Source organism: Bufo gargarizans, chromosome 3, assembly GCF_014858855.1.
Source record: "Bufo gargarizans isolate SCDJY-AF-19 chromosome 3, ASM1485885v1, whole genome shotgun sequence".
NCBI classification, from domain to species: Eukaryota; Metazoa; Chordata; class Amphibia; order Anura; family Bufonidae; genus Bufo; species Bufo gargarizans.
Genome location: NC_058082.1, coordinates 547,948,962 through 547,971,240, shown reverse-complemented (window position 1 = coordinate 547,971,240; position 22,279 = coordinate 547,948,962). Strand labels below are relative to the sequence as shown.

Genomic DNA, 22,279 nt, shown 5'->3' with positions numbered 1-22,279 from the left:
TCACAGATTACAGGATTGATCTGCAAGTGTTAAACTCAAGTTTAATATATACAGCTTTAAAAAAAAACAACACTTTTTTGGCAATCTACAACATCTGGATTAGTCAGCGTGCAATTTAAGCTAGAAATACACCCATCATTTTCTGGGGTTTTAAAAAGACACTTTTTTGACAAAAAACACTATTTTCAGGCCTTGCAGCATCAGCACGTGTGAAATTACAGGCTTATATACTGCTGTCAAATTCAGTTGTTAAACAAATACTAGTTTGGGTAAAAATAATTTAGTTGGCAGCCTTTGATGCAGATGTCATTGTGAGATACAACTAGGGTTGCCACCCATACGGGAATTACCCGGACAGTCCGAGTTTGTAATCCTGTGCCCGGGTACAAGCCTTTCTCAGACCTGGGCACAGCGATCAGCTGGGAGTGATGCAATGCTTTCCCAGGGTGGCGCTGACTTCAGACACGCCCACCCTCCCTCCTTTCTGTTCGGGTTTGGCTTTAAGAAAAGGTGGCAACCCTAGATCCACCCTTAATACATTTGGGTTAGATTCAGAGATTTGAAATATCGCCATTTGGTGCACCAATATTGAATTCAGGACTACACTGGTTCAGGCCGTGTGAGATACTCCCTCTACAAACATGGGTTTAATTCAGGCATTTGAAATACAGCCATTTGGTGCACCAATATTAAATTCAGGCCTACACTGGTTTAGACCGTTTGAGATACAGGGGTTTGATTCAGGCATTTGAAATATAGCAATTTGAAATACAGCCATTTGGTGCAAAGAAATATTTAATTCAGGCCTACACTGGTTCAAAAAGTTGTGAGATACACCCTCTACATACAGGGGTTTGATTCAGGCATTTGAAATATAGCCATTTGGTGCACCAATATTGAATTCAGGTCTACACTGGTTTAGGCCGTGTGAGATACACTCTCTACATACAGGGGGTTTGATTCAGGCATTTGAAATACTGCCATGTGGTGCACCAATATTAAATTCAGGCCTACACTGGTTCAGGCCGTGTGAGATACACCCTATACATACAGGGGTTTGATTCAGGCATTTGAAATACAGCAATTTGAAATACAGCTATTTTGGGCAAAGAAATATTTAATTCAGACCTACACTGGTTCAGACAGTGTGAGATACACCCTCTACATACGGGATTTGAAATACAGCCATTTGAAATACAGCCATTTTGGTTAAAGAAATCTTTAATTTAGGCCTACACTGGTTCAAACCATGTGAGATACACCCTCTACATACAGGGGTTTGATTCAGGCATTTGAAATACAGCCATTTGAAATACAGCCATTTTGGGCAAATAAATATTTAATTCAGGCCTACACTGGTTCAGGCCGTGTGAGATACACCCTCTACATACAGGGGTTTTATTCAGGCATTTGAAATACAGCCATTTGGTGCACCAATATGGAATTCAGGCCTACACTGGTTTAGACCGTTTGAGATACAGGGGTTTGATTCAGGCATTTGAAATATAGCAATTTGAAATACAGCCATTTGGTGCAAAGAAATATTTAATTCAGGCCTACACTGGTTCAAATAGTTGTGAGATACACCCTCTACATACAGGGGTTTGATTCAGGCATTTGAAATATAGCCATTTGGTGCACCAATATTGAATTCAGGACTACACTGGTTCAGGCCGTGTGAGATACTCCCTCTACAAACATGGGTTTAATTCAGGCATTTGAAATACAGCCATTTGGTGCACCAATATTAAATTCAGGCCTACACTGGTTTAGACCGTTTGAGATACAGGGGTTTGATTCAGGCATTTGAAATATAGCAATTTGAAATACAGCCATTTGGTGCAAAGAAATATTTAATTCAGGCCTACACTGGTTCAAAAAGTTGTGAGATACACCCTCTACATACAGGGGTTTGATTCAGGCATTTGAAATATAGCCATTTGGTGCACCAATATTGAATTCAGGTCTACACTGGTTTAGGCCGTGTGAGATACACTCTCTACATACAGGGGGTTTGATTCAGGCATTTGAAATACTGCCATGTGGTGCACCAATATTAAATTCAGGCCTACACTGGTTCAGGCCGTGTGAGATACACCCTATACATACAGGGGTTTGATTCAGGCATTTGAAATACAGCAATTTGAAATACAGCTATTTTGGGCAAAGAAATATTTAATTCAGACCTACACTGGTTCAGACAGTGTGAGATACACCCTCTACATACGGGATTTGAAATACAGCCATTTGAAATACAGCCATTTTGGTTAAAGAAATCTTTAATTTAGGCCTACACTGGTTCAAACCATGTGAGATACACCCTCTACATACAGGGGTTTGATTCAGGCATTTGAAATACAGCCATTTGAAATACAGCCATTTTGGGCAAATAAATATTTAATTCAGGCCTACACTGGTTCAGGCCGTGTGAGATACACCCTCTACATACAGGGGTTTTATTCAGGCATTTGAAATACAGCCATTTGGTGCACCAATATGGAATTCAGGCCTACACTGGTTTAGACCGTTTGAGATACAGGGGTTTGATTCAGGCATTTGAAATATAGCAATTTGAAATACAGCCATTTGGTGCAAAGAAATATTTAATTCAGGCCTACACTGGTTCAAATAGTTGTGAGATACACCCTCTACATACAGGGGTTTGATTCAGGCATTTGAAATATAGCCATTTGGTGCACCAATATTGAATTCAGGTCTACACTGGTTTAGGCCGTGTAAGATACACTCTCTACATACAGGGGGTTTGATTCAGGCATTTGAAATACTGCCATGTGGTGCACCAATATTAAATTCAGGCCTACACTGGTTCAGGCCGTGTGAGATACACCCTATACATACAGGGGTTTGAATCAGGCATTTGAAATACAGCAATTTGAAATACAGCTATTTTGGGCAAATAAATATTTAATTCAGACCTACACTGGTTCAGACATTGTGAGATACACCCTCTACATACGGGATTTGAAATACAGCCATTTGAAATACAGTCATTTTGGGCAAAAAAATATTTAATTTAGGCCTACACGGTTTCAGGCCCTGTGAGATACACCCTCTACATACAGAGGTTTGATTCAGACATTTGAAATACAGCCATTTGGTGCGCCAATACTGAATTCAGGCCTACACTGGTTCAGACCGTGTGAGATACACCCTCTACATACAGGGATTTATAAATATGATTAATTGCTCTATAGATCCCCCACGGCTAAGTTGAGTATCAGCGGGAGTCTCAATACCAGTTTTGATTTAAACAGAGGTACTCGCCATGGCTGCCCACTATCACCACTCCTATTTGATATTTATATTGAGCCTTTGGCTCTGGCTATTAGGCAGGACATACAAATTAAAGGATTTGGAATACTAGGCGTCGAGGATCGTATTTCTTTATACGCGGATGATGTTCTTTTTTTTTTTATAGATAATACAGAAATAACTGTCCCAAGAATTATCCGCATGGTTAAACTATTTGGTGAGGTATCAGGCCTAGCTATAAACTGGTCGAAGACAATTCTGATGCCATTAGATCCAGTGTCCCAAAAGGAATCCTCGATAACCCAGCTAGATGTTGTCGACACTTTTCAATACTTGGGTATGATGATATCTCCCAAGGTTGAAAACTCTGTACAACTCAATCTGATCCCATTGATAATGAAAACTAGGGCAAAAATAGGGATTTGGTTGAGACTCCCTTTATCTAGAGCTGACCGAGTTTCACTGGTCAAGATGGTGATTCTACCCCATTTTCTTTATGTTCTTAGGAATATACCTATTTGGATAGAGGATAAATATTTTAAACTTATGGAAAGAATAATTAATGACCTAGTCTGGGGAAGAAAACGTGTGAGACTCAAATTTGAATATCTATATAAACCTCTGGAGCAGAGGGGTTTAAATCTCCCATGCTTCAAAGGTTATTTCATTGCTGCTCAGCTATGGACGTGTATTGAATGGCAAAATAGTACCTTTTTAAGCAGTTTGGTAAGAAGCTCCTTACATAATAACATATTCATGCTCCTGGAATCAGGGCTATTGATTAATAGAGACCAGGGCCACAAAGAGACCACAAAATCATTATTAAAAATGTGGGCTACCACTAGAGGATGGTTGGGGGTAAAGGGATCACTTATATTAACGCCTCTTTGGCATAATATTCACTTACATACCCTAGAGGGTATAGCAATGGATCAATTCTGGCAAAAGAATGGGATTCTTTATATCACACAGGTTGTTAAGAATAGAGAGATTAAGTCATTCGTAGAATTATCATATAATGTAGAGAACCTTTCTTGGTTTAGGTACTTTCAGCTTCGGTCGGCACTTTTTAGTTTGGATGATAAATCACTGTTAGAAATAGATAATTCTTCTCCGTTAAATGAGTGGTTAGGGAAGATATCACTAAGAATGAAGATTTCGAATGGATATAAATTATTACTTAAGTCACGTCTCGGGGAGACACAATCGCCGGGACAAAGGGCTTGGGAGAAGGATTGCCCAAAAAATACAACTGGTAGGGTGGGGAAGCAATTTTACTAATCCAAATGTACTATCTCACAACTTTAATTATGTTTAATACAATTCAATATTTATCATAGACTAAATGTTACCCCCATCTGGTTAAACAAGTGTGGATTAAGAGATACCTCTAAGTGCCCTAGATGTGATACTGTAGGTGCGGATTATCTGCACACGATTTGGGCATGCCCAGAACTTGGAGAATACTGGAATGGTATTGTTAGTTTCCTCACTGACAAATTAAAAATACAGATTCCTCTTGACCCACAATTATTTCTACTGAACGATCTTTCGTCATTAAGTAGTCATAAATATCAAAAGGGAGAATACTATTACTGGCCAGACTTCTGATTAGTCAGTGCTGGTTTGCACGCCATACTCCTGAGGTAAATAACTAGATAAATCTGGTTAATAAGGTTAAAAACTATGAACGGATTCTTTATAAGCAGAGAGAGGTATTAAAGAAATGGATTAAGATATGGGATGACTGGAAGTCCTGATCTGATTGTATTTGGAAGATAATAACAAATAATATATTTTTTTTTTCTTCTCTTTCCCCTCTCCTCTTCCTTTCTCCCCTCCTCTCTCTTCTTTCTCTAAGGGGGGCTAGGAGGGTTGGGGGGGGGGGTAGGGGGATGCATCACAATATATTGAGATTGAACTTACTTTGTGTATTTGTTTTGCATAGCAATAAAGATGTTAAATAAAAAAATAAAGAAATACAGCCATTTTGGGCAAATAAATATTTAATTTAGGCCTACACTGGTTCAGGCCCTGTTTCATTCAGGGATTTGAAATACCGCCATTTGGCGCACCAATATTGAATTCAGGCCTACACTGGTTCTGACCATGTGAGATACACCCTCTACATACAGGAGTTTTATTCAGGCACGTGAAATACAGTCATTTTGGGCAAATAAATATTTAATTCAGGCCTACACTGGTTCAGGCCCTGTGGGATACACCCTCTACATACAGGGGTTTGATTCAGGCATTTGAAATACTGCCATTTGAAATACAGCTATTTTGGGCAAATAAATATTTAATTCAGGCCACCAGACAGTGTGAGATACACCCTCTACATACAGGGATTTGATTCAGGCATTTGAAATACAGCCATATAAAATGCAGCCATTTTGGGCAAAGAAATATTTAATTTAGGCCTACACTGGTTCAGGCCCTGTGGGATACACCCTCTACATACAGGGGTTTGATTCAGGCATTTGAAATACTGCCATTTGAAATACAGCTATTTTGGGCAAAGAAATATTTAATTCAGGCCTACACTGGTTCAGACCGTGTGAGATACACCCTCTACATACAGGGGTTTGATTCAGGCATTTGAAATACAGCCATTTTGGGCCAAAAAATCTTTAATTGTAGCCTAGTCTGGTTCAGGCCGTGTGAGATACACCCTTTACATACTGTTGTTCTATTCAACTATTAATTAAACACCCATTTAGGGCGAGATCCTAAATTCAAGAAATATGAGAAGAGCATAAAATAAGGGACGTTGCCCAGGCCGTGGTGCTGCTGGTGCAGCTCCTGTTGCAGGGAGAGGACGTGGTCAATCTGTGCCAGCTACAGGCACAAGTGAAACCCCTTCCTCAGGTGCGAGTAGGCGACAAAACCTGCAGAGGTATTTGGTCGGGCCTAATGCTGCTCTACGAATGGTGAGGCCTGAACAAGTACAGGCGATAGTAGATTAGGTTGCTGACAGTGGATCCAGTTCCTTCACATTGTCTCCCACCCGGTCTCCTGCTGAAAGACCACAGTTGGTACCTGCAGCCGATGTCCATCAGTCTTTCACCTCACCCCCAGCAGTCTCTTCTGCTTTTTGATGACTCTGTTAGCAGGGTTTCCCAGGGTCATCCACCTAGCCCTGCCTCATAATTGGAAGAGATTGAGTGCACCGATGCCCAACCACTTATTTTTCAAGAGGAATACATGGGAGGACCATCGCAGCACGTCTCGGATGATGACGAAACACAGGTGCCAACTGCTGGGGCTTTCGAAAGTGTGCAGACCGACAAGGAAGGCAGGGGTGAAGACTGGGTGGAAGATGATGTGGAGGACGATGAGGTCCTCGACCCCACATGGAAGCAAGGTCATGCGAGTGCCCTATGTAGTTCGGAGAATGAGGCGGTGGTCGCACAGAGCCACCAGCACAGCAGAAGAGTGAGCAGCGTGCAACAGTGGAGCGGCCGTCCTCTAGACAGTATGCCTGCTACTGCCTACTGCAGCAAGGGACCGAGCACACCAAAGCCAGCTCCAAGGAGTTCCCTGGCGTGGCAGTTCTTCAGACAATGTACTGATAACAAGACACGAGTGGTTTGCATGCTGTGCAATCAGAGCCTGAAGCGAGGCATAAACAGTCTCAACCTGAGCACAACCTGCATGACCAGGCATTTAAGTGCAAAGCACAAGCTGCAGTGGATTATATACCTCAAAAGCTAAGAAAGGTCTCTGGCTCTTCCTGCTTCTTCTGCTGCAGTCTCAGCCTCTTCATCCACCTCTGGAGTGACAATGCCACCTGCCACCCGGCAAACAGAGGATCTGCCAGCAACACAAACACCTGGGTCACCAAGCAGCTCCACAATGTCTCACGGAAGCGTTCAGCTCTCCATCTCCCAAACGCTGGAGAGGAAGAGGAAGTACCCCCCTACCCACCCGCGATCCCTAGCCCTGGATGCAAGCATTTCTAAATTACTTGCCTTTGAAATGCTGTCATTCAGTCTGGTGGAGACGTATAGTTTTAAAAGCTTTATGGCGGTGGCTGTCCCACAGTACGTCGTGCCCAGCCGCCACTAATTTTCAAGGCGAGCCATCCCTTCCCTGCACAAACAAGTAGGGGACAAAATCAGGTGTGCACTGCGCAACGCTATCGGTGGCAAGGTGCACCTGACTACGGATACGTGGACCAGTAAGCACGATCAGGGACGTTATATCTCCATAACAGCACACTGGGTAAATGCAGTGGTGGCTGGGCCTGAGGCGGATAGCAGTTTGGCGCATGTTTTTCCACCACCGAGGATTGCAGGGCTCTTCAGTTTGCCTCCTGTTGCTTTCTCCTCCAACTCTGCTTCCTCATCCTCTACCAGCTCCTCATGCAGTCAGCGTTACACCTTCACCACCAACTTCATCACAGCCAGGGGTAAACTACAGCAGGCAGTTTTAAAACGTATCTGTTTGGGGGACAAACCCCACACCGCGCAGGAGCTATGAACAGGCATTGAACAACAGACCGATGAGTGGTTTGTGCCAGTCAGCCTCAAGCCCGGCCTGGTGGTGTGCGATAATGGGCGAAATCTCGTAGCAGCTCTGGAACTAGCCGGTTTGATGCATGTGCTGAATTTGGTGGTGCAGATTCTATAAAAATTACCCTGATATGTCAGAGCTTCTGCATAAAGTGCTGGCCGCCTCTGCGCGCTTTCGGCATTCTCACCCTGCTGCTGCTTGCCTGTCAGCGCTGCAGCGTAACTTCGGCCTTCCCGCTCACTGCCTCATATGCGACGTGCCCACAAGGAGTAAATCCACCTTGCACATGCTGGCCAGACTGTGCGAGCAGCAGCAGGCGATAGTGGAGTTTCAGCTGCAGCACGCATGAGTGAGTCGCACCACTTCACCACTAAGAACTGGGTCTCCATGCGAGACATGTGTTCCTTGCTGCGTTGTTTTGAGTTCTCCACCAACATGGCCAGTTCCGATAACGCTGTTCTCAGCGTTACTATCCCACTACTATGCCTCCTTGAAAAAATGCTCCTGGCGATGATGGAAGAGGATTTGGCACAGGAGGAGGAGAAAGAGGGATCATTTCGTACAATTTCCGGCCAGTCATTCCCAAGTGGCTCCGAGGGTGGGTTCCTGCACCCACAAACCAAAGGTACACAATTGTCCAGCCAGGGCACAGTTCTGGAGGATGAGGAGGTGGAGGATGAGGAGATGGAGGAGGAGAAACCATGTTCACAGCAGGGTGGCACCCAGACCAGCTCATGGCCTTCACTGGTGCATGGATGGGGGGATAAAGAGGACACAGACGATTCACATCCCTCAGAGGATAGCTTTTCATTGCCTCTGGGCAGCCTAACACACATGAGCGATTACATGCTGCAGTGTCTCCGCCACGACCGATGAGTTACCCACATTCTAACTTGTGCTGATTACTGGGTGGCCACACTGCTGGAACCCCGTTACAAGGACAACATACCGTTCTTAATTCCCTCACTAGAGCGTAATCGTAAGATGCGCGAGTACAAGCACAAGCTGGTAGACGCGCTGCTGGTGGCATTCCCACCTGACAGCGGGGGCACAATGGAAGCACAAGGCAAAGGCAGAGGACAAGGAAGAGGTCAGCAGCGCAGCTGGGGCACCGCCAGCACCTCAGAAGGCAGGGTTAGCATGGCCGAAATGTGGAAAAGCTTTGCCAGCACGCCACAACAACCAGCACCACCAGCTGATATGGAACGTCTTAGCAGGGGACAGCATTTCACCAACATGGTGGAGCAGTATGTGTACACACGCCTACACGTACTGAATGACGGGTCTGCCCCCTTCAACTTCTGGGTCTCCAAATTGGGCACATGGCCTGAGCTTGCCCTTTACGCCTTGAAGGTGCTGGCCTGCCCTGCAGCCAGTGTATTATCTGATTGTGTGTTTAGCACGGCAGGGGGCGTCATCACAGAAAAGCACAGCCGACTGTCCACAGCCAATGTGGACAACCTCATATTCATTAAAATGAACCAGGCATGGATCCCTCAGGACTTGTCTGTACCTTGTGCAGAATAGAAATGTATACCGGCACTAAGCAGCCATTGTTATACTGCAGCGCAATTGCTCATGTTTGTATTTTGGATATTTCACACTCTTTTGGAGTGTACCCCAATTTTAAAAAATTAAATTAAAACCAAAAACCTGTGTTGGCTACCATTATTTTTTTTATTTGTACGTGTTTTATTTTATATCATTTCACTACTTTGTCATTTACATTTTCGGGTGAAATTAACCAATTTTTGGGTGTATAGTACCACTGCAATACCTAATTGGCAGGTTAAAAAATAAAATAAATTGTCATTAACATTTTCGGGTGAAATTCACAAATTTTTGGGTGTATTGTACCACTGCTATACCTAGTAGGCCGGTTTAAAAAAAAAATTGTCATTAACATTTTCGGGTGAAATTAACAAATTTTTGGGTGTATAGTACCACTGCTACACCTAGTAGACAGGTTAAACAAAAATAAAATTGTCAGTTATATATTGTGGTGAAATTCAACAATTTTTTGGTGTATAGTACTACTGCTATACCTAGTAGACAGGTAAAAAAATAATAATAATAGTCAGTTACATTTTTCGGTTAAATTTACCCATTTTTGCGTGTAATATACCCCTCCTCTACCTAGTTGACAGCTTAATAAATTTCAAAAAAATTTCTGTTACATTCTTCAGTTGACATTATACAATTTTAGATGTGAATAAACATCTACTGTGCATAGGTGACAGGGAATAAAATGTAATATATTATTCAGTAATTAATCTGCGCCACATACTTTCAATCAATGCTTAAACTTTAAAAAGTTTTCACACTTTTACGCTTTAATAATTTCTCCCATATATCAACTCTATAAATTTTAATTTGAAAAAATGAATCCTCCCTTGGATGTGGTCTTTCTTTCTCACTCTTACTCTCTGGCCTGGAACCCTGATTCCCCGCCACCCGTGATCACCATGGTAGGTGCATAAAAGAACATCGAAAGTTGATAGAGCAGATATCAAATTGGATCCTGAACACTACGTGGACATGCGACATGGTGGGGCAGTATGTGTGCACACGCCTACACGAACTGACTGATGGGTCTGCCCCTGCAACTTCTGGTTCCCCAAATTGGGCACATGGCCTGAGCTTGCCCCTTACCCCTTGGAGGTGCTGGCCTGCCCTGCAGCCAGTGTATTGTCTGAACGTGTGTTTAGCATGACTGGAGGGAGTTATCACAGGTTATATTTCCCAATGTTTTGGGGTGTACCCTAATTAAAAAAATACAAATACATTTAAAACCAAAAAAGAAGTGTAGGCTACCTCCTCCTCCACTGCAACTTCCACCTACACCGCCACATCCACCTTCTCCTTAACCTCCGACTCTATATGGACCTGGTCCTCCTTGAGCAAGATTATTATGTTTTATTTTTACGTATTTTATGTTATTTTGAGTCATTTCTCTATCCCCATTTGTTGTGATGCTCTTAACCACATTTTGACGACATTTGTAGCCCTCTAGCCCTTTCCATGACATTTTTGCAGCCATTTTAGTGCTCAAAAGTTCAGGTCCCCATTGACTTTAACCCCTTAAGGACTCAGCCCTATTTCACCTTAAGGACTTGGCCATTTTTTGCAAATCTGACCAGTGTCCCTTTAAGTGCTCATAACTTTAAAACACTTTGACTTATCCAGGCCATTCTGAGATTGTTTTTTCGTCACATATTGTACTTCATGACACTGGTAAAATGAAGTCAAAAAAAATATTTTTTTTGCATAAAAAAATACCTAATTTACAAAAAATTTGGAAAAATTAGCAAATTTCAAAGTTTCAGTTTCTCTACTTCTGTAATACATAGTAATACCCCCAAAAATTGTGATGACTTTACATTCCCCATATGTCTACTTCAGGTTGGAATTATTTTGGGAATGATATTTTATTTTTTGGGGATGTTACAAGGTTTAGAACTTTAGAAGCAAATATTGAAATTTTTCAGAAATTTACAAAAACCCAATTTTTAGGGACCACTACAGCTCTGAAGTCACTTTGCGAGGCTTACATAATAGAAACCACCCAAAAATGACCCCATTCTATAAACTACACCCCTCAAGGTATTCAAAACTGATTTTACAAACTTTGTTAACCCTTTAGGTGTTGCACAAGAGTTATTGGCAAATGGGGATGAAATTTGAGAATTTCATTTTTTTGCCTAATTTTCCATTTTAACCCATTTTTTCCACTAACAAAGCAAGGGTTAACAGCCAAACAAGACTGTATCTTTATTGCCCTGACTCTGCCGTTTACAGAAACACCCCATATGTGGCCGTAAACTACTGTACGGCCACACAGCGGGGCGTAGAGTGAAAGGTGCGCCGTTTGGTTTTTGGAAGCCAGATTTTGCTGGACTGGTTTTTTGACACCATGTCCCATTTGAAGCCCCCTGATGCACCCCTAGAGTAGAAACTCCCTAAAAGTGACCCCATCTAAGAAACTACACCCCTCAAGGTATTCAAAACTGATTTTAAAAACTTTGTTAACCCTTTAGGTGTTGCACAAGATATAATGGAAAATAGAGATACAATTTCAAAATTTCACTTTTTTGGCAGATTTTCCATTTTAATATATTTTTTCAAGTAACAAAGCAAGGGTTAACAGCCAAACAAAACTCATTATTTATGGCCCTGATTCTGTAGTTTACAGAAACACCCCATATGTGGTCGTAAACTGCTGTACGGGCACACGGCAGGGCGCAGAAGGAAAGGAATGCCATACGGTTTTTGGAAGGCAGATTTTGCTGGACTGTTTTTTTTACACCATGTCCCATTTGAAGCCCCCCTGATGCACCCCTAGAGTAGAAACTCCAAAAAAGTTACCCCATTTTAGAAACTACGGGATAAGGTGGCAGTTTTCTTGGTACTAGTTTAGGGTACATACGATTTTTGGTTGCTCTATATTACACTTTTTGTGCGGCAAGGTAACAAGAAATAGCTTTTTTGGCACCGTTTTTTTTTGTTATTTACAACATTCATCTGAAAGGTTAGATCATGTGGTAATTTTATAGAGCAGGTTGTCACGGACACGGCGATACCTAATATGTATACTTTTTTTTATTTATGTAAGTTTTACACAATGATTTAATTTTTGAAACAAAAAAAATGATGTTTTAGTGTTTCCATAGTCTAAGAGCCATAGTTTTTTCAGTTTTTGGGCGATAATCTTGGGTAGGGTCTCATTTTTTGCGGGATGAGATGCCGGTTTGATTGGCACTATTTTGGAGTACATGCGACTTTTTTGATCACTTTTATTACCTTTTTTGGGAAGTAAGGTGGGCAAAATTTAAATTTTCTCATAGTTTTTATTTTTTTATTTTTATGGCGTTCACCGTGTGGGGAAAGTAACATGACCGTTTTATAGATCAGGTCGTTACGGACGCGGCGATACCAAACATGTGTAGGGAATTTTTTTTTTTTTTTTTTTTAATTAGTGATAAATGTGTTTTTTGATTTTCACATTTTTTTCACTTTTTCTTACTTTTTTTTTGACCCAGACCCACTTGGTTCTTGAAGATCCAGTGGGTCTGGTGTCTGCATAATACAGTACAGAACCTATATAGGGTTCTGCACTGTATTTTACTTACACTGAATAGATCTATGCTTTCAGCACAGATCTGTTCAGCACCATGGACAGCAGGACGCCTGAGCAGGCGTCCTGTTGCCATGGGAACCTTCCCCGTCTGCCACAACTTCACAGACGGGGAAGGGTAAGGACTGGGGCTTCGGGGGGCTGTCTGGGGGCTCTCTCCCTCTCCCATCGGGGGGCTGCAAAGGCACAGCAGCCCCCCGATTGGAGAGGGAGGGAGCCGCATCTTACTGTTAACTCTTTCCATACAGCGGTCCGTACGGACCGCTGTATGGAAAGGGTTAAACGGCTGACATCCATTCACAGATGTCAGCCGTTTATACCAGGGTGCCAGCAATGTGCTGGCACCCTGGTATACCCACTAGAAGCCAACGATTATTCAGCGGGAGGCGGGCGGGGGATCGCGATCCCGCCTGCCGCACTGCCCGCCTCCCGCACCGCCCACACCGCCCGCAACACCCCCCCTGCACCTCCCACCAGGCTAAAATCATGCAGGGGTGCAGGGGGGGGGGTGATCACTATAGATTTGTGCCACACTAAAGTTTCTGATCGCCGCGGTCAGGGACCGTGGCGATCAGAAACAGCAGAAATAGCAACAAACCGCAGGTCTGAATTGACCTGCGGTTTGCTGCGATCGCCGATACGGGGGGGTCATATGACCCCCCCAGGCGTTGTGACAGGATGCCGGCTGAATGATTTCAGCCGGCATCCTGAGCGGATTAACCCCTGGGGCGCCACAATCTCAATTTAAACTCATGACGTACCGGTACGTCATGGGTCCTTAAGGACTCGGGAAACATGCCGTACCGGTATGTCATGGGTCCCTAAGGGGTTAATGGGGTTCGGGTTCAGGGTCAAGTTCGGGTCCCGAACTCGAACTGTTTTCTGAAGTTCAGCCGAACCCGTCGAACCAGAACATCCAGGTGTCCGCTCAACTCTACTAAGCAGGACATTCATGGCTCTATTCTTATAAATACCTCCCCTTAAATCCTCTGATTCTAAAAAAGAAAATATATTATTAAATGATGGTCTATTCACTATTTGTACCAAATCAGGATATCTTCTCCATACCTGTCCAAAGACAGGATGCGTGAAAATAACCTTTAAAATATGGGAGTGACAACCCTCCCCCCCAGAAAACTATTTACATAACAAAATCAAGGTAATTCTAACCCTTTTCTGCCCCATATTAGATCGTTCATAAGCTTCTCGATAAAATGGAAATGCTTATCATCAATCCATACTGGACTGACTTTCAAAATGTCCACAAATTGAGGCAAGATAATCAGTTTAATATGTGCTGTCCTGTCTGTTTTAAAAAAGGTAGTTTTGACTAAATGATAATTTTAGCTGGAATGTTAGAAATTAAAAGCATTACATTAAGAGTATCATAATCATTTAAACTTCTAGAAATCCAGTTATCTGATTATTTGTATTGACGACCCATCCTCGGGCTAGGTCATCAATATCAGATCTGATCAGAGAAGTCATGATTAAATTTACCTAAATAACCCCTTTAATTTTTGATTTATCAGATTGCTTCTTATCAAATAGGTAGCAGAAATATCTCTGATGAAGTCATGGTGTAACAAGCAGCATCCAGTTTGGATTTCTATTTCAGATTGTCATGTTTTTTCCTTCTTCTATATTTAATCTCAATAAATCCAGAGTTTTAAAAACAGCAATTAACATTCTTCTCTTAGCTGATCATTTGTTATGAAACCTCATATGTTCTATGGACTAAAGATTGTGAAATGGACTCAATGGTATAAGTGGTATCTAATGAAGGAATAATCATAGTCATGAGAAATCCAAACAGATGACCAGAAGAGGTCTACATTCTCAGAACTGGAAATAAAGACACAGATATCTGGGAACCCAGTGAGGACAGTCTGAACTTGTATCATGGTGATGGCCACAAGTAAACTACAGAGCAGATGATGTAGAGATTATGACATATATAAAAAAAAATGATGTATCTGATCATGAAATGTGTGTGGTTGATTAAAGCTGACCCAGTAATGCATAATTCATAACTGAATCGTATCAGCCTGATGTATCAGCTGTAAAATAAAAAAAATATCATATAACAAGTTGTCATAGAGGGTTTATAATGAAAGTCTTATAATCTGTTCTACTGAATATAAAATGGAGTATTTCACATATGTGAATTAAAAATTGAGAGTTATGTGGTTGTAGGTCTGGATGGAATGTATCTCATCAGGATGTAAAATGCTCATTGTTTACACTGATTCTCATATGGAAAGGTCTTGGAGTATCCCAGGGATCTCTTATAGATGATAAATAGGAGTGTGAACAATAGGTCTCTATCCTGCAAATACAATGTGTAAATGAAGAGCCAACTCAGGAGGCCAGAAAATGCTAAACTTATTGACGAGTAGGTGGGGCCATTATTCTTCCATTGTATATTGTAATGAGGGAAGCCAGATCTGATGAACAAAGTTCCATGATTATGAAGGTGGGACTGAGCGCCACCTGGGGGGGAAGAGGAGGAGCAGATAGCAAAGACCAAAGATATAAAAGACCCAAGCATTGCTAAGAAAGCCAGAATTCACCAAGGGAATTCACTTGGATCACTGACTTGCTGAGGAGAAGACACTGACTGGAGATCAAGTCCTAAGTGTGTAGAGGGTCCATGTCTGGTAAGTATTGACTGTCAGTGGAAGGAATTAGAAGATATTGTAATCTGTGATGTGTATAAGGACAATGTATCTTTGTCTGTAATGTAATTATACACGCAGTGTCCATACATGTCATAGTACATACCTCTAAATGTGCAGGGAACACGGACAATCACTGATACTGACTGCTATCACTGGACTGTACCAATAAGTTTTTGAAAGAGTTTTACTCACAGGACAAATCTGTAATTAACTCACACATCATTTTCTCTACAGATACCGTTATATGCTCCTCTAACTAGAGATATCTTTGTATCTACAGTTATATAATAAAGGTCTGTACACATAACACATATTGTAGACAGTACATAGTGTAGAGGATGGTGGATCACAAAACATTTCCTTTTCATATTATTTTGTGCCGTCATGACTTCCATAAATGTTTTCTTAATGTCATCTCCTACTTGTGTGCAGTATTCTAATGTGTACTTATATAATATGGAAGTAAAAGGTTGCCCCCTTATAGGGATTATTTAAAACTTTAATGGGATTTGGGGTCCATTTGCCAGTTTTTTTTAAAGGATTGTCCATATGATGTAAATTCAAAACACACCACAGCGTATCACAATAATCTTGAAAGCACATGGTGACTGTGTCTTAGGTACATGTAGGATGCTATAAAGGTCAGGTTTAAGTTATATTTGTTTATACATTATAAGTACTGACTTTACAGGGAGCTTATAGCCGAGAATTTTAAAATTTGCAGACAATACTGTTCTCTATAAGGTAATTAATACAGTGGAGGGTAATTTATTATGACAGGGTGATTTGGACTCTTGGGATTAGAAATTTAACGTAAAGTTTTATGCACATAAATGAAAAGATTAACAATTGGGTCAAGGAAACAAATTCTTCTATTAAATATTATATAGCAAATACATTATAAGATTGTCACTGAAATGAACTTGGATATGTTTGTGGATAGTAAATTTATCATTACTGATAATACCAAGAGGCGGCTGCCATTGCTGCTCACGCTCTAGTGTTCCCATGCTATCCATGTATTTCCTATATGCAGTTAATATCAATAGATAAATCAAGTAGACCACAATTCACTCTCCATGCTTTCCTAAAATCTTACTATCAGGTGACATGAAAAAGGTCTGTTGACTAGTGATGAGCGGACCGGTGGATGTTTGAGTTCAAATGGTTCGACTGAACTTTGATTCAAAGTTTAGTACGGGTTCCAAACTTGACTCCGAACAACAAATTCCTCTGAAGTCAATGGGGACTCGAAATTTGGGGCTGAAAAATGGCTGTAAAAAAGTCATTGAAAGGGCAAAAGGGTTGCAAAAGGATCCAAAATGGGTGTAAGAGCAGTACAATTGTCCTGCAAACAAATGTGGATAGAGAAATGACTTGAAATAACATAAAAATTTTAAATTAAAATCTAGAACCAGGGGGTGCAATAGGAACTTGAGGAGCTGCGTATGTGGTGGTATAGGTGGAAGAAGCAGAAGAGGTGGAGGAAGAAGCCAATACTCTTTCTGTTTTCTCTCATCATTACTGTCGACTGAAAATGTTTGCCATCTATAAACTGATTAGCCTCTTAAATCATGAAAAAACAATAGAAATTTATTAAACATGAGTTTAGAGTGTGCAGAAGTTTCAATTATCAATCGTGTTGCCAGTTTATGAACTACCAGCACCTCTCTAATAGACAGAGAGACATGATTGTCATGTTTTTAATTTATTTAATAAGTAAAAAATTGTTTAGCTACATAGCACATGGACCGAAGTGTAAAGTTCATAAATAAATAATATTAAAGTGCAAAAAAAACCTAACCTTTATGTGAACACATTGGTATAGACTAGTCTGTAGGATTAATAATCAACTAAAGTGCTAAAAAGGTAAAATGCAAAACTAAGTAGAGGAACATAAGTCTCTGAATATGACATCCAAGGAGAGAAAATCTCCATACAAGACCATTCAAACATAAGTGTGTAATAACCCAGTGTAGCATGGAGCTCTTATTCATGTGTATCACTGATAAAATGTGGAGCCTTGTCAGGGAATGTCAGCAGTGATAAGTATGGGGAAGCAGATTACATATATTTATGTATTGGTAGCATACATTTTTTTATTTGCAAAGAAAATAAGGACCTTTTATCTTATAAATATGTTCTTCTTTCTCCAGGTGAGGACGGGATATGAGGCTACTGGACTTATCTTTTCTCTTCCTCTTATAAAGTAGAAGATAATAAACTACAACTTGTCAGTAATAGTACTGAACATAGACTGGGTGAAATGTCGACAAGATCTGAATATAGTAAACTTTTTGAAAGGAGATCTAAGAAAATTCATCAAGGTGAAAGGTTGCTTAAATGTCCAGAATGTGAGAAATCATTTATTAGAAAAAAAAATCTTGTTGAACATCTAAGAATTCACACAGGAGAGAAGCCATTTATATGTACAGAATGTGATAATTGTTTTAGTAAGAAGTCACATCTTGTTCGACATCAGAAAATTCACACTGGAGAGAAGCCATTTTCATGTCCTGAATGTGAGAAGTGTTTTAGTCATAAAACAGGTCTTGTTCAACATCAGAAAATTCACACAGGAGAGAAGCCATTTTCTTGTCCTGAATGTGACAAGTGTTTTAGTCATAAATCAGATCTTGTTAAACATCAAAGAATTCACACAGGAGAGAAGCCATTTATATGTACAGAATGTGATAATTGTTTTAGTAAGAAGTCACATCTTGTTCGACATCAGAGAATTCACATAGGAGAGAAGCCATACTCATGTCCTGAATGTGAGAAGAGTTTTAGTCTGAAAGCATATCTTGTAAATCATCAGAGAAATCACACAGGAGAGAAACCATTTTCATGCCTAGAATGTGATAAGTTGTTTCGTCAGAAATCACATCTTGTTCAACATCAGAAAATTCACACTGGAGAGAAGCCTTTTTTATGTCCTGAATGCGAGAAGAGTTTTAGTCATAAATCAGGTCTTGTTCAACATCAAAAAATTCACACAGGAGAGAAGCCTTTTTCTTGTCCTGAATGTGAGAAGTGCTTTAGTCATAAATCACAACTTGATGGACATCAAAGAATTCACACAGGAGAGAAGCCATATTCATGTACTGAATGTGAAAAGTGTTTTAGTCAGAAGTCAGTTCTTGCTGAACATCACAGAATTCACACAGGAGAGAAGCCATTTACATGTACAGATTGTGGGAAAGGATTTAGAAAAAAATCAAATATTTTAAAACATTTAAAAATTCACACGAAGAAGTAACCATGTATAGTATGAGGAAACAGTAGTATAAAATCAGGTCTTGAGGCAAATGAATAAGCGGACAAGTTAGAAGCCACTGTAATTTTTAGACTGTATGAAATGTGGAAGGTGTGGATCTCCACTGTAGTACTTGCTACCTACCGTATAATGTGTTCTTTATTTTTTCTGCCAACTTGTTTTATGATGTTTTATGATAAATTTTACAATGAGTGAATACTGACCGAGTAATGTCTCTTTACACTCAGAGAGTCTTCCCTTGGCTGTGATGTCCACAGAGAGCGATACAAACCAACGACTACATTTCAAAAGAGCTCTATGGGAAACTCCCTTTAACTGATTTACTTATAGTGAAACAATAGTAAGGCGTTTACAAGACAATGTAATAAGAGATTATTCTCATCATTTTCATTGTAAGTTTAACTCTTTTAGTACTGGGTAATTTTCCATGTTTATATTTTTGTTTTTTGCTTTCTGCTTTAACACAGCCATGATATTTTTATTTTTCCATTCACATGATCATATGAGGGCTTGTTTTCTACAGGACAAGTTGTTCTTTCTAATGGCACCATTTATTACTTCACACAAAGTGGCAAGCTGGAAAAACTATATGTTTGACTATATGGTGAAATTAACATGTTCTCCTTATTCTATAGGTGAACATGGTTACATAGATACCAAATTTGTATACTTCCACTTCATTTTAAGACACCTGTAAAAATCTATCATATAGAGTCTGTTGACCAGCCATAAAAATAGTTAAAAGAAAATTACTTATTAGTTACATTCATAAAAATAATATAAGGCATTCTTTCCCAATTGCGAGTTTTAAGATCATGCAGAGATTACATTTCACTTTTGAAACCAACTTAGACCTATCACCATACCAGCCTTACTGCCCACATCCCCATCTTGCATCAGAGACATATTCAAAAGTTTGGTGGAATTCGAAGTGAGTGATACTATAATATGATTTGGGTCCTAAATTAGATAAACCATTACTTATATAAGTAAGATTACTAAATATAATATACAATAAAGCAGTTTTGTAATTTAAATCAGTGAAAAAAAATTGTATCCAAACAATGGATCTAATATGCTTCCTGATTCAATAGATTTAATCTTCTCTCATTGGTTTTTGTACTCAATTCCATAGAAGCAAAATAGTTTTAAGGGAATTTTTGAATTTTTTTAAATGAAATGTTTATTATGCCAGATGTAGCTCTGTGTTTCTTACTGATATCTGATGTACGTTATGAAATTCTAGTTTTTAGTTTCCTGATTCTACACCCTACATATAATTTATTGCAATCAGTACAATGAATTTTATAAACTGCTGGATTGTTGACACAACGGATAAATTCTTTAATGTCATACACCTTCTTTATTATAAGAAGCATTGTCTGAGTATAGGTGCTCACATTGCAACTTGAACCTCTATGGTTAGCCAGGTTTTTTGAGTTCTTGGCTGCCTGAAGAAATTTGGTTTTAACAAATCTTCCAAAGTCGTCTCTTTTCTATCTACATATTTAACTCCCTTTTCAACAATTTTCCGTATGATGACACCCTGATATAATATTGGTAATATATTTGGAAAAATGTTCTTAAGTTCATTTCATTTGCTATAAGCTGTTGACAATATTGAAACTGAACATAAAGGAAATTATCAAGAGGAAAGAGGAGAAAAGAAGATATCCATCCCAGAAGAAAAAGCTGTAGAAATCTGCAAGAAATGATGGATAGTATTCTTGTATTAACATCTACAGTTCTAATTGTGGAGCAGATAAGGATCTTGGTAAAAGGGCTATGCTTTGTCCCCAGCTTGGACTTTAGACTGTTCCACACTTAATTGCTTGATTTAAACACAGTCACAAGAATTTTAACCATAAAAAGAGACATTTCGTTTGTTTCAGTGAAAACAGTTTAAAGTCTGCACAGAAATTTATCACAATTTGACCCTCTCTCCCTCTCCATCTCTTTGCCCAAAAATAATAAGAAAGACTTCGGTTTCATCTGAATCAGAACTTTTTTTGGAGCTGGCGCTCTAATCTTGAGCATGATATATTAAAAGACATGAGCCCCTTTTTTTGCAGTTGTACTCAGCTGGAGGTGCGGCTGACTCCAGTTATTCTTGCACCCCTGACCAGCTTGTCTGCCCCATAGGCTGACTTTAATCAGTGTAAGTATAAAGCTATAGCCTGCTCTCATTGCATTCATTGCAAGAGGTCTGGCACCAGGAGAGGCATAAAGTGGGCTCAGCATGCATGTTGGTACCTGCATCCCCGGATTTAATAGAGGCCATTATGGCACCAAAAATGGTAAAAAGCATATTGGAACCTGCACTCCCTGAAATTTATGGAGGCCATAATGGCAATTTGCCATTTTTTGTCACTTCAACTACCCAATCATTTTTTTATTAAAAGTGATCAAAAAGTCGCATACACTGCAAATTGGTAACACTGAAAAGGACAGATTGTCCAGCAAAAAGTGAGCCCTCACACATCCCCGTACACATAAGAACAAAAAAATTATAGGGGTTAGAATATGGTTATAAATGTTTTTTTCCTCAAAGGTTTTAATTTGTCTGTATTAAAACGGAAGAAAAATAATATAAGTGTGGTATTTTTGTAACCGTACTGACCTGGAGAATGAATGTAACAGATCATATTTACCACATAGTGTACAGTGTAAAAAAATTAATAAAAAAAAAAGCCTTTAATACAATTGTTTATTTTCCAAATTTGACACTATTTGGAAGAAAATTTCCGCTTCCAACTATATGTTGGATCCCCGTTACAAGGACAACACTTAATTCCCTCACTGGAGTGTGATCGTAAGATGCGCGAGTACCAGCGCACACTGGTAGATGCGCTGCTGATGGCATTCCCACCTGACAGCGGGGGCATAGTGGAAGCACAAGGCGAAGGCAGAGGACGAGGAAGAGGTCAGCAATGCAGCTGGGGCACCGCCAGCACCTCAGAAGGCGGGGTTAGCATGGCCGAAATGTGGAAAAGCTTTGTCAGCACGCAACAACAACCAGCACCACCAGCTGATATGGAACGTCTTAGTAGGAAGGAGGCAGCATTTCACCAACATGGTGGAGCAGTATGTGTGCACACGCCTACACGTACTGAATGACGGGTCTGCCCCCTTTAACTTCTGGGTCTCCAAATTGGGCACATAGCCTGAGCTTTCCCTTTACGCCTTGAAGGTGCTGGCCTGCCCTGCAGCCAGTGTATTATCTGAATGTGTGTTTAGCACGGCAGGGGGCATCATCACAGACAAGCGCAGCCGCCTGTACACAGCCAATATGGACAAGCTCATGTTCATTAAAATGAACCCGGCATGGATCCCTCAGGACTTGTCCGTACCTTGTCCAGAATAGACTCACACTGGATATTTCACACTCTACCATTT

General features: G+C 40.4%; 1 protein-coding gene across 1 annotated transcript in view; it reads left to right on the top strand.

Annotated features, from left to right (window-relative positions):
* Nucleotides 1-22,279, top strand: part of LOC122931791 (zinc finger protein 271-like) — a 36,118-nt gene that overhangs the window by 6,353 nt on the left and 7,486 nt on the right. Inside the window, exons 2-4 of the mRNA XM_044285851.1 lie at nucleotides 17,763-17,815; nucleotides 18,061-18,861; nucleotides 20,522-20,657. Coding sequence (XP_044141786.1) covers nucleotides 17,763-17,815; nucleotides 18,061-18,861; nucleotides 20,522-20,657 — 990 coding nt within the window. The remainder of the gene's footprint in view (nucleotides 1-17,762; nucleotides 17,816-18,060; nucleotides 18,862-20,521; nucleotides 20,658-22,279) is intronic.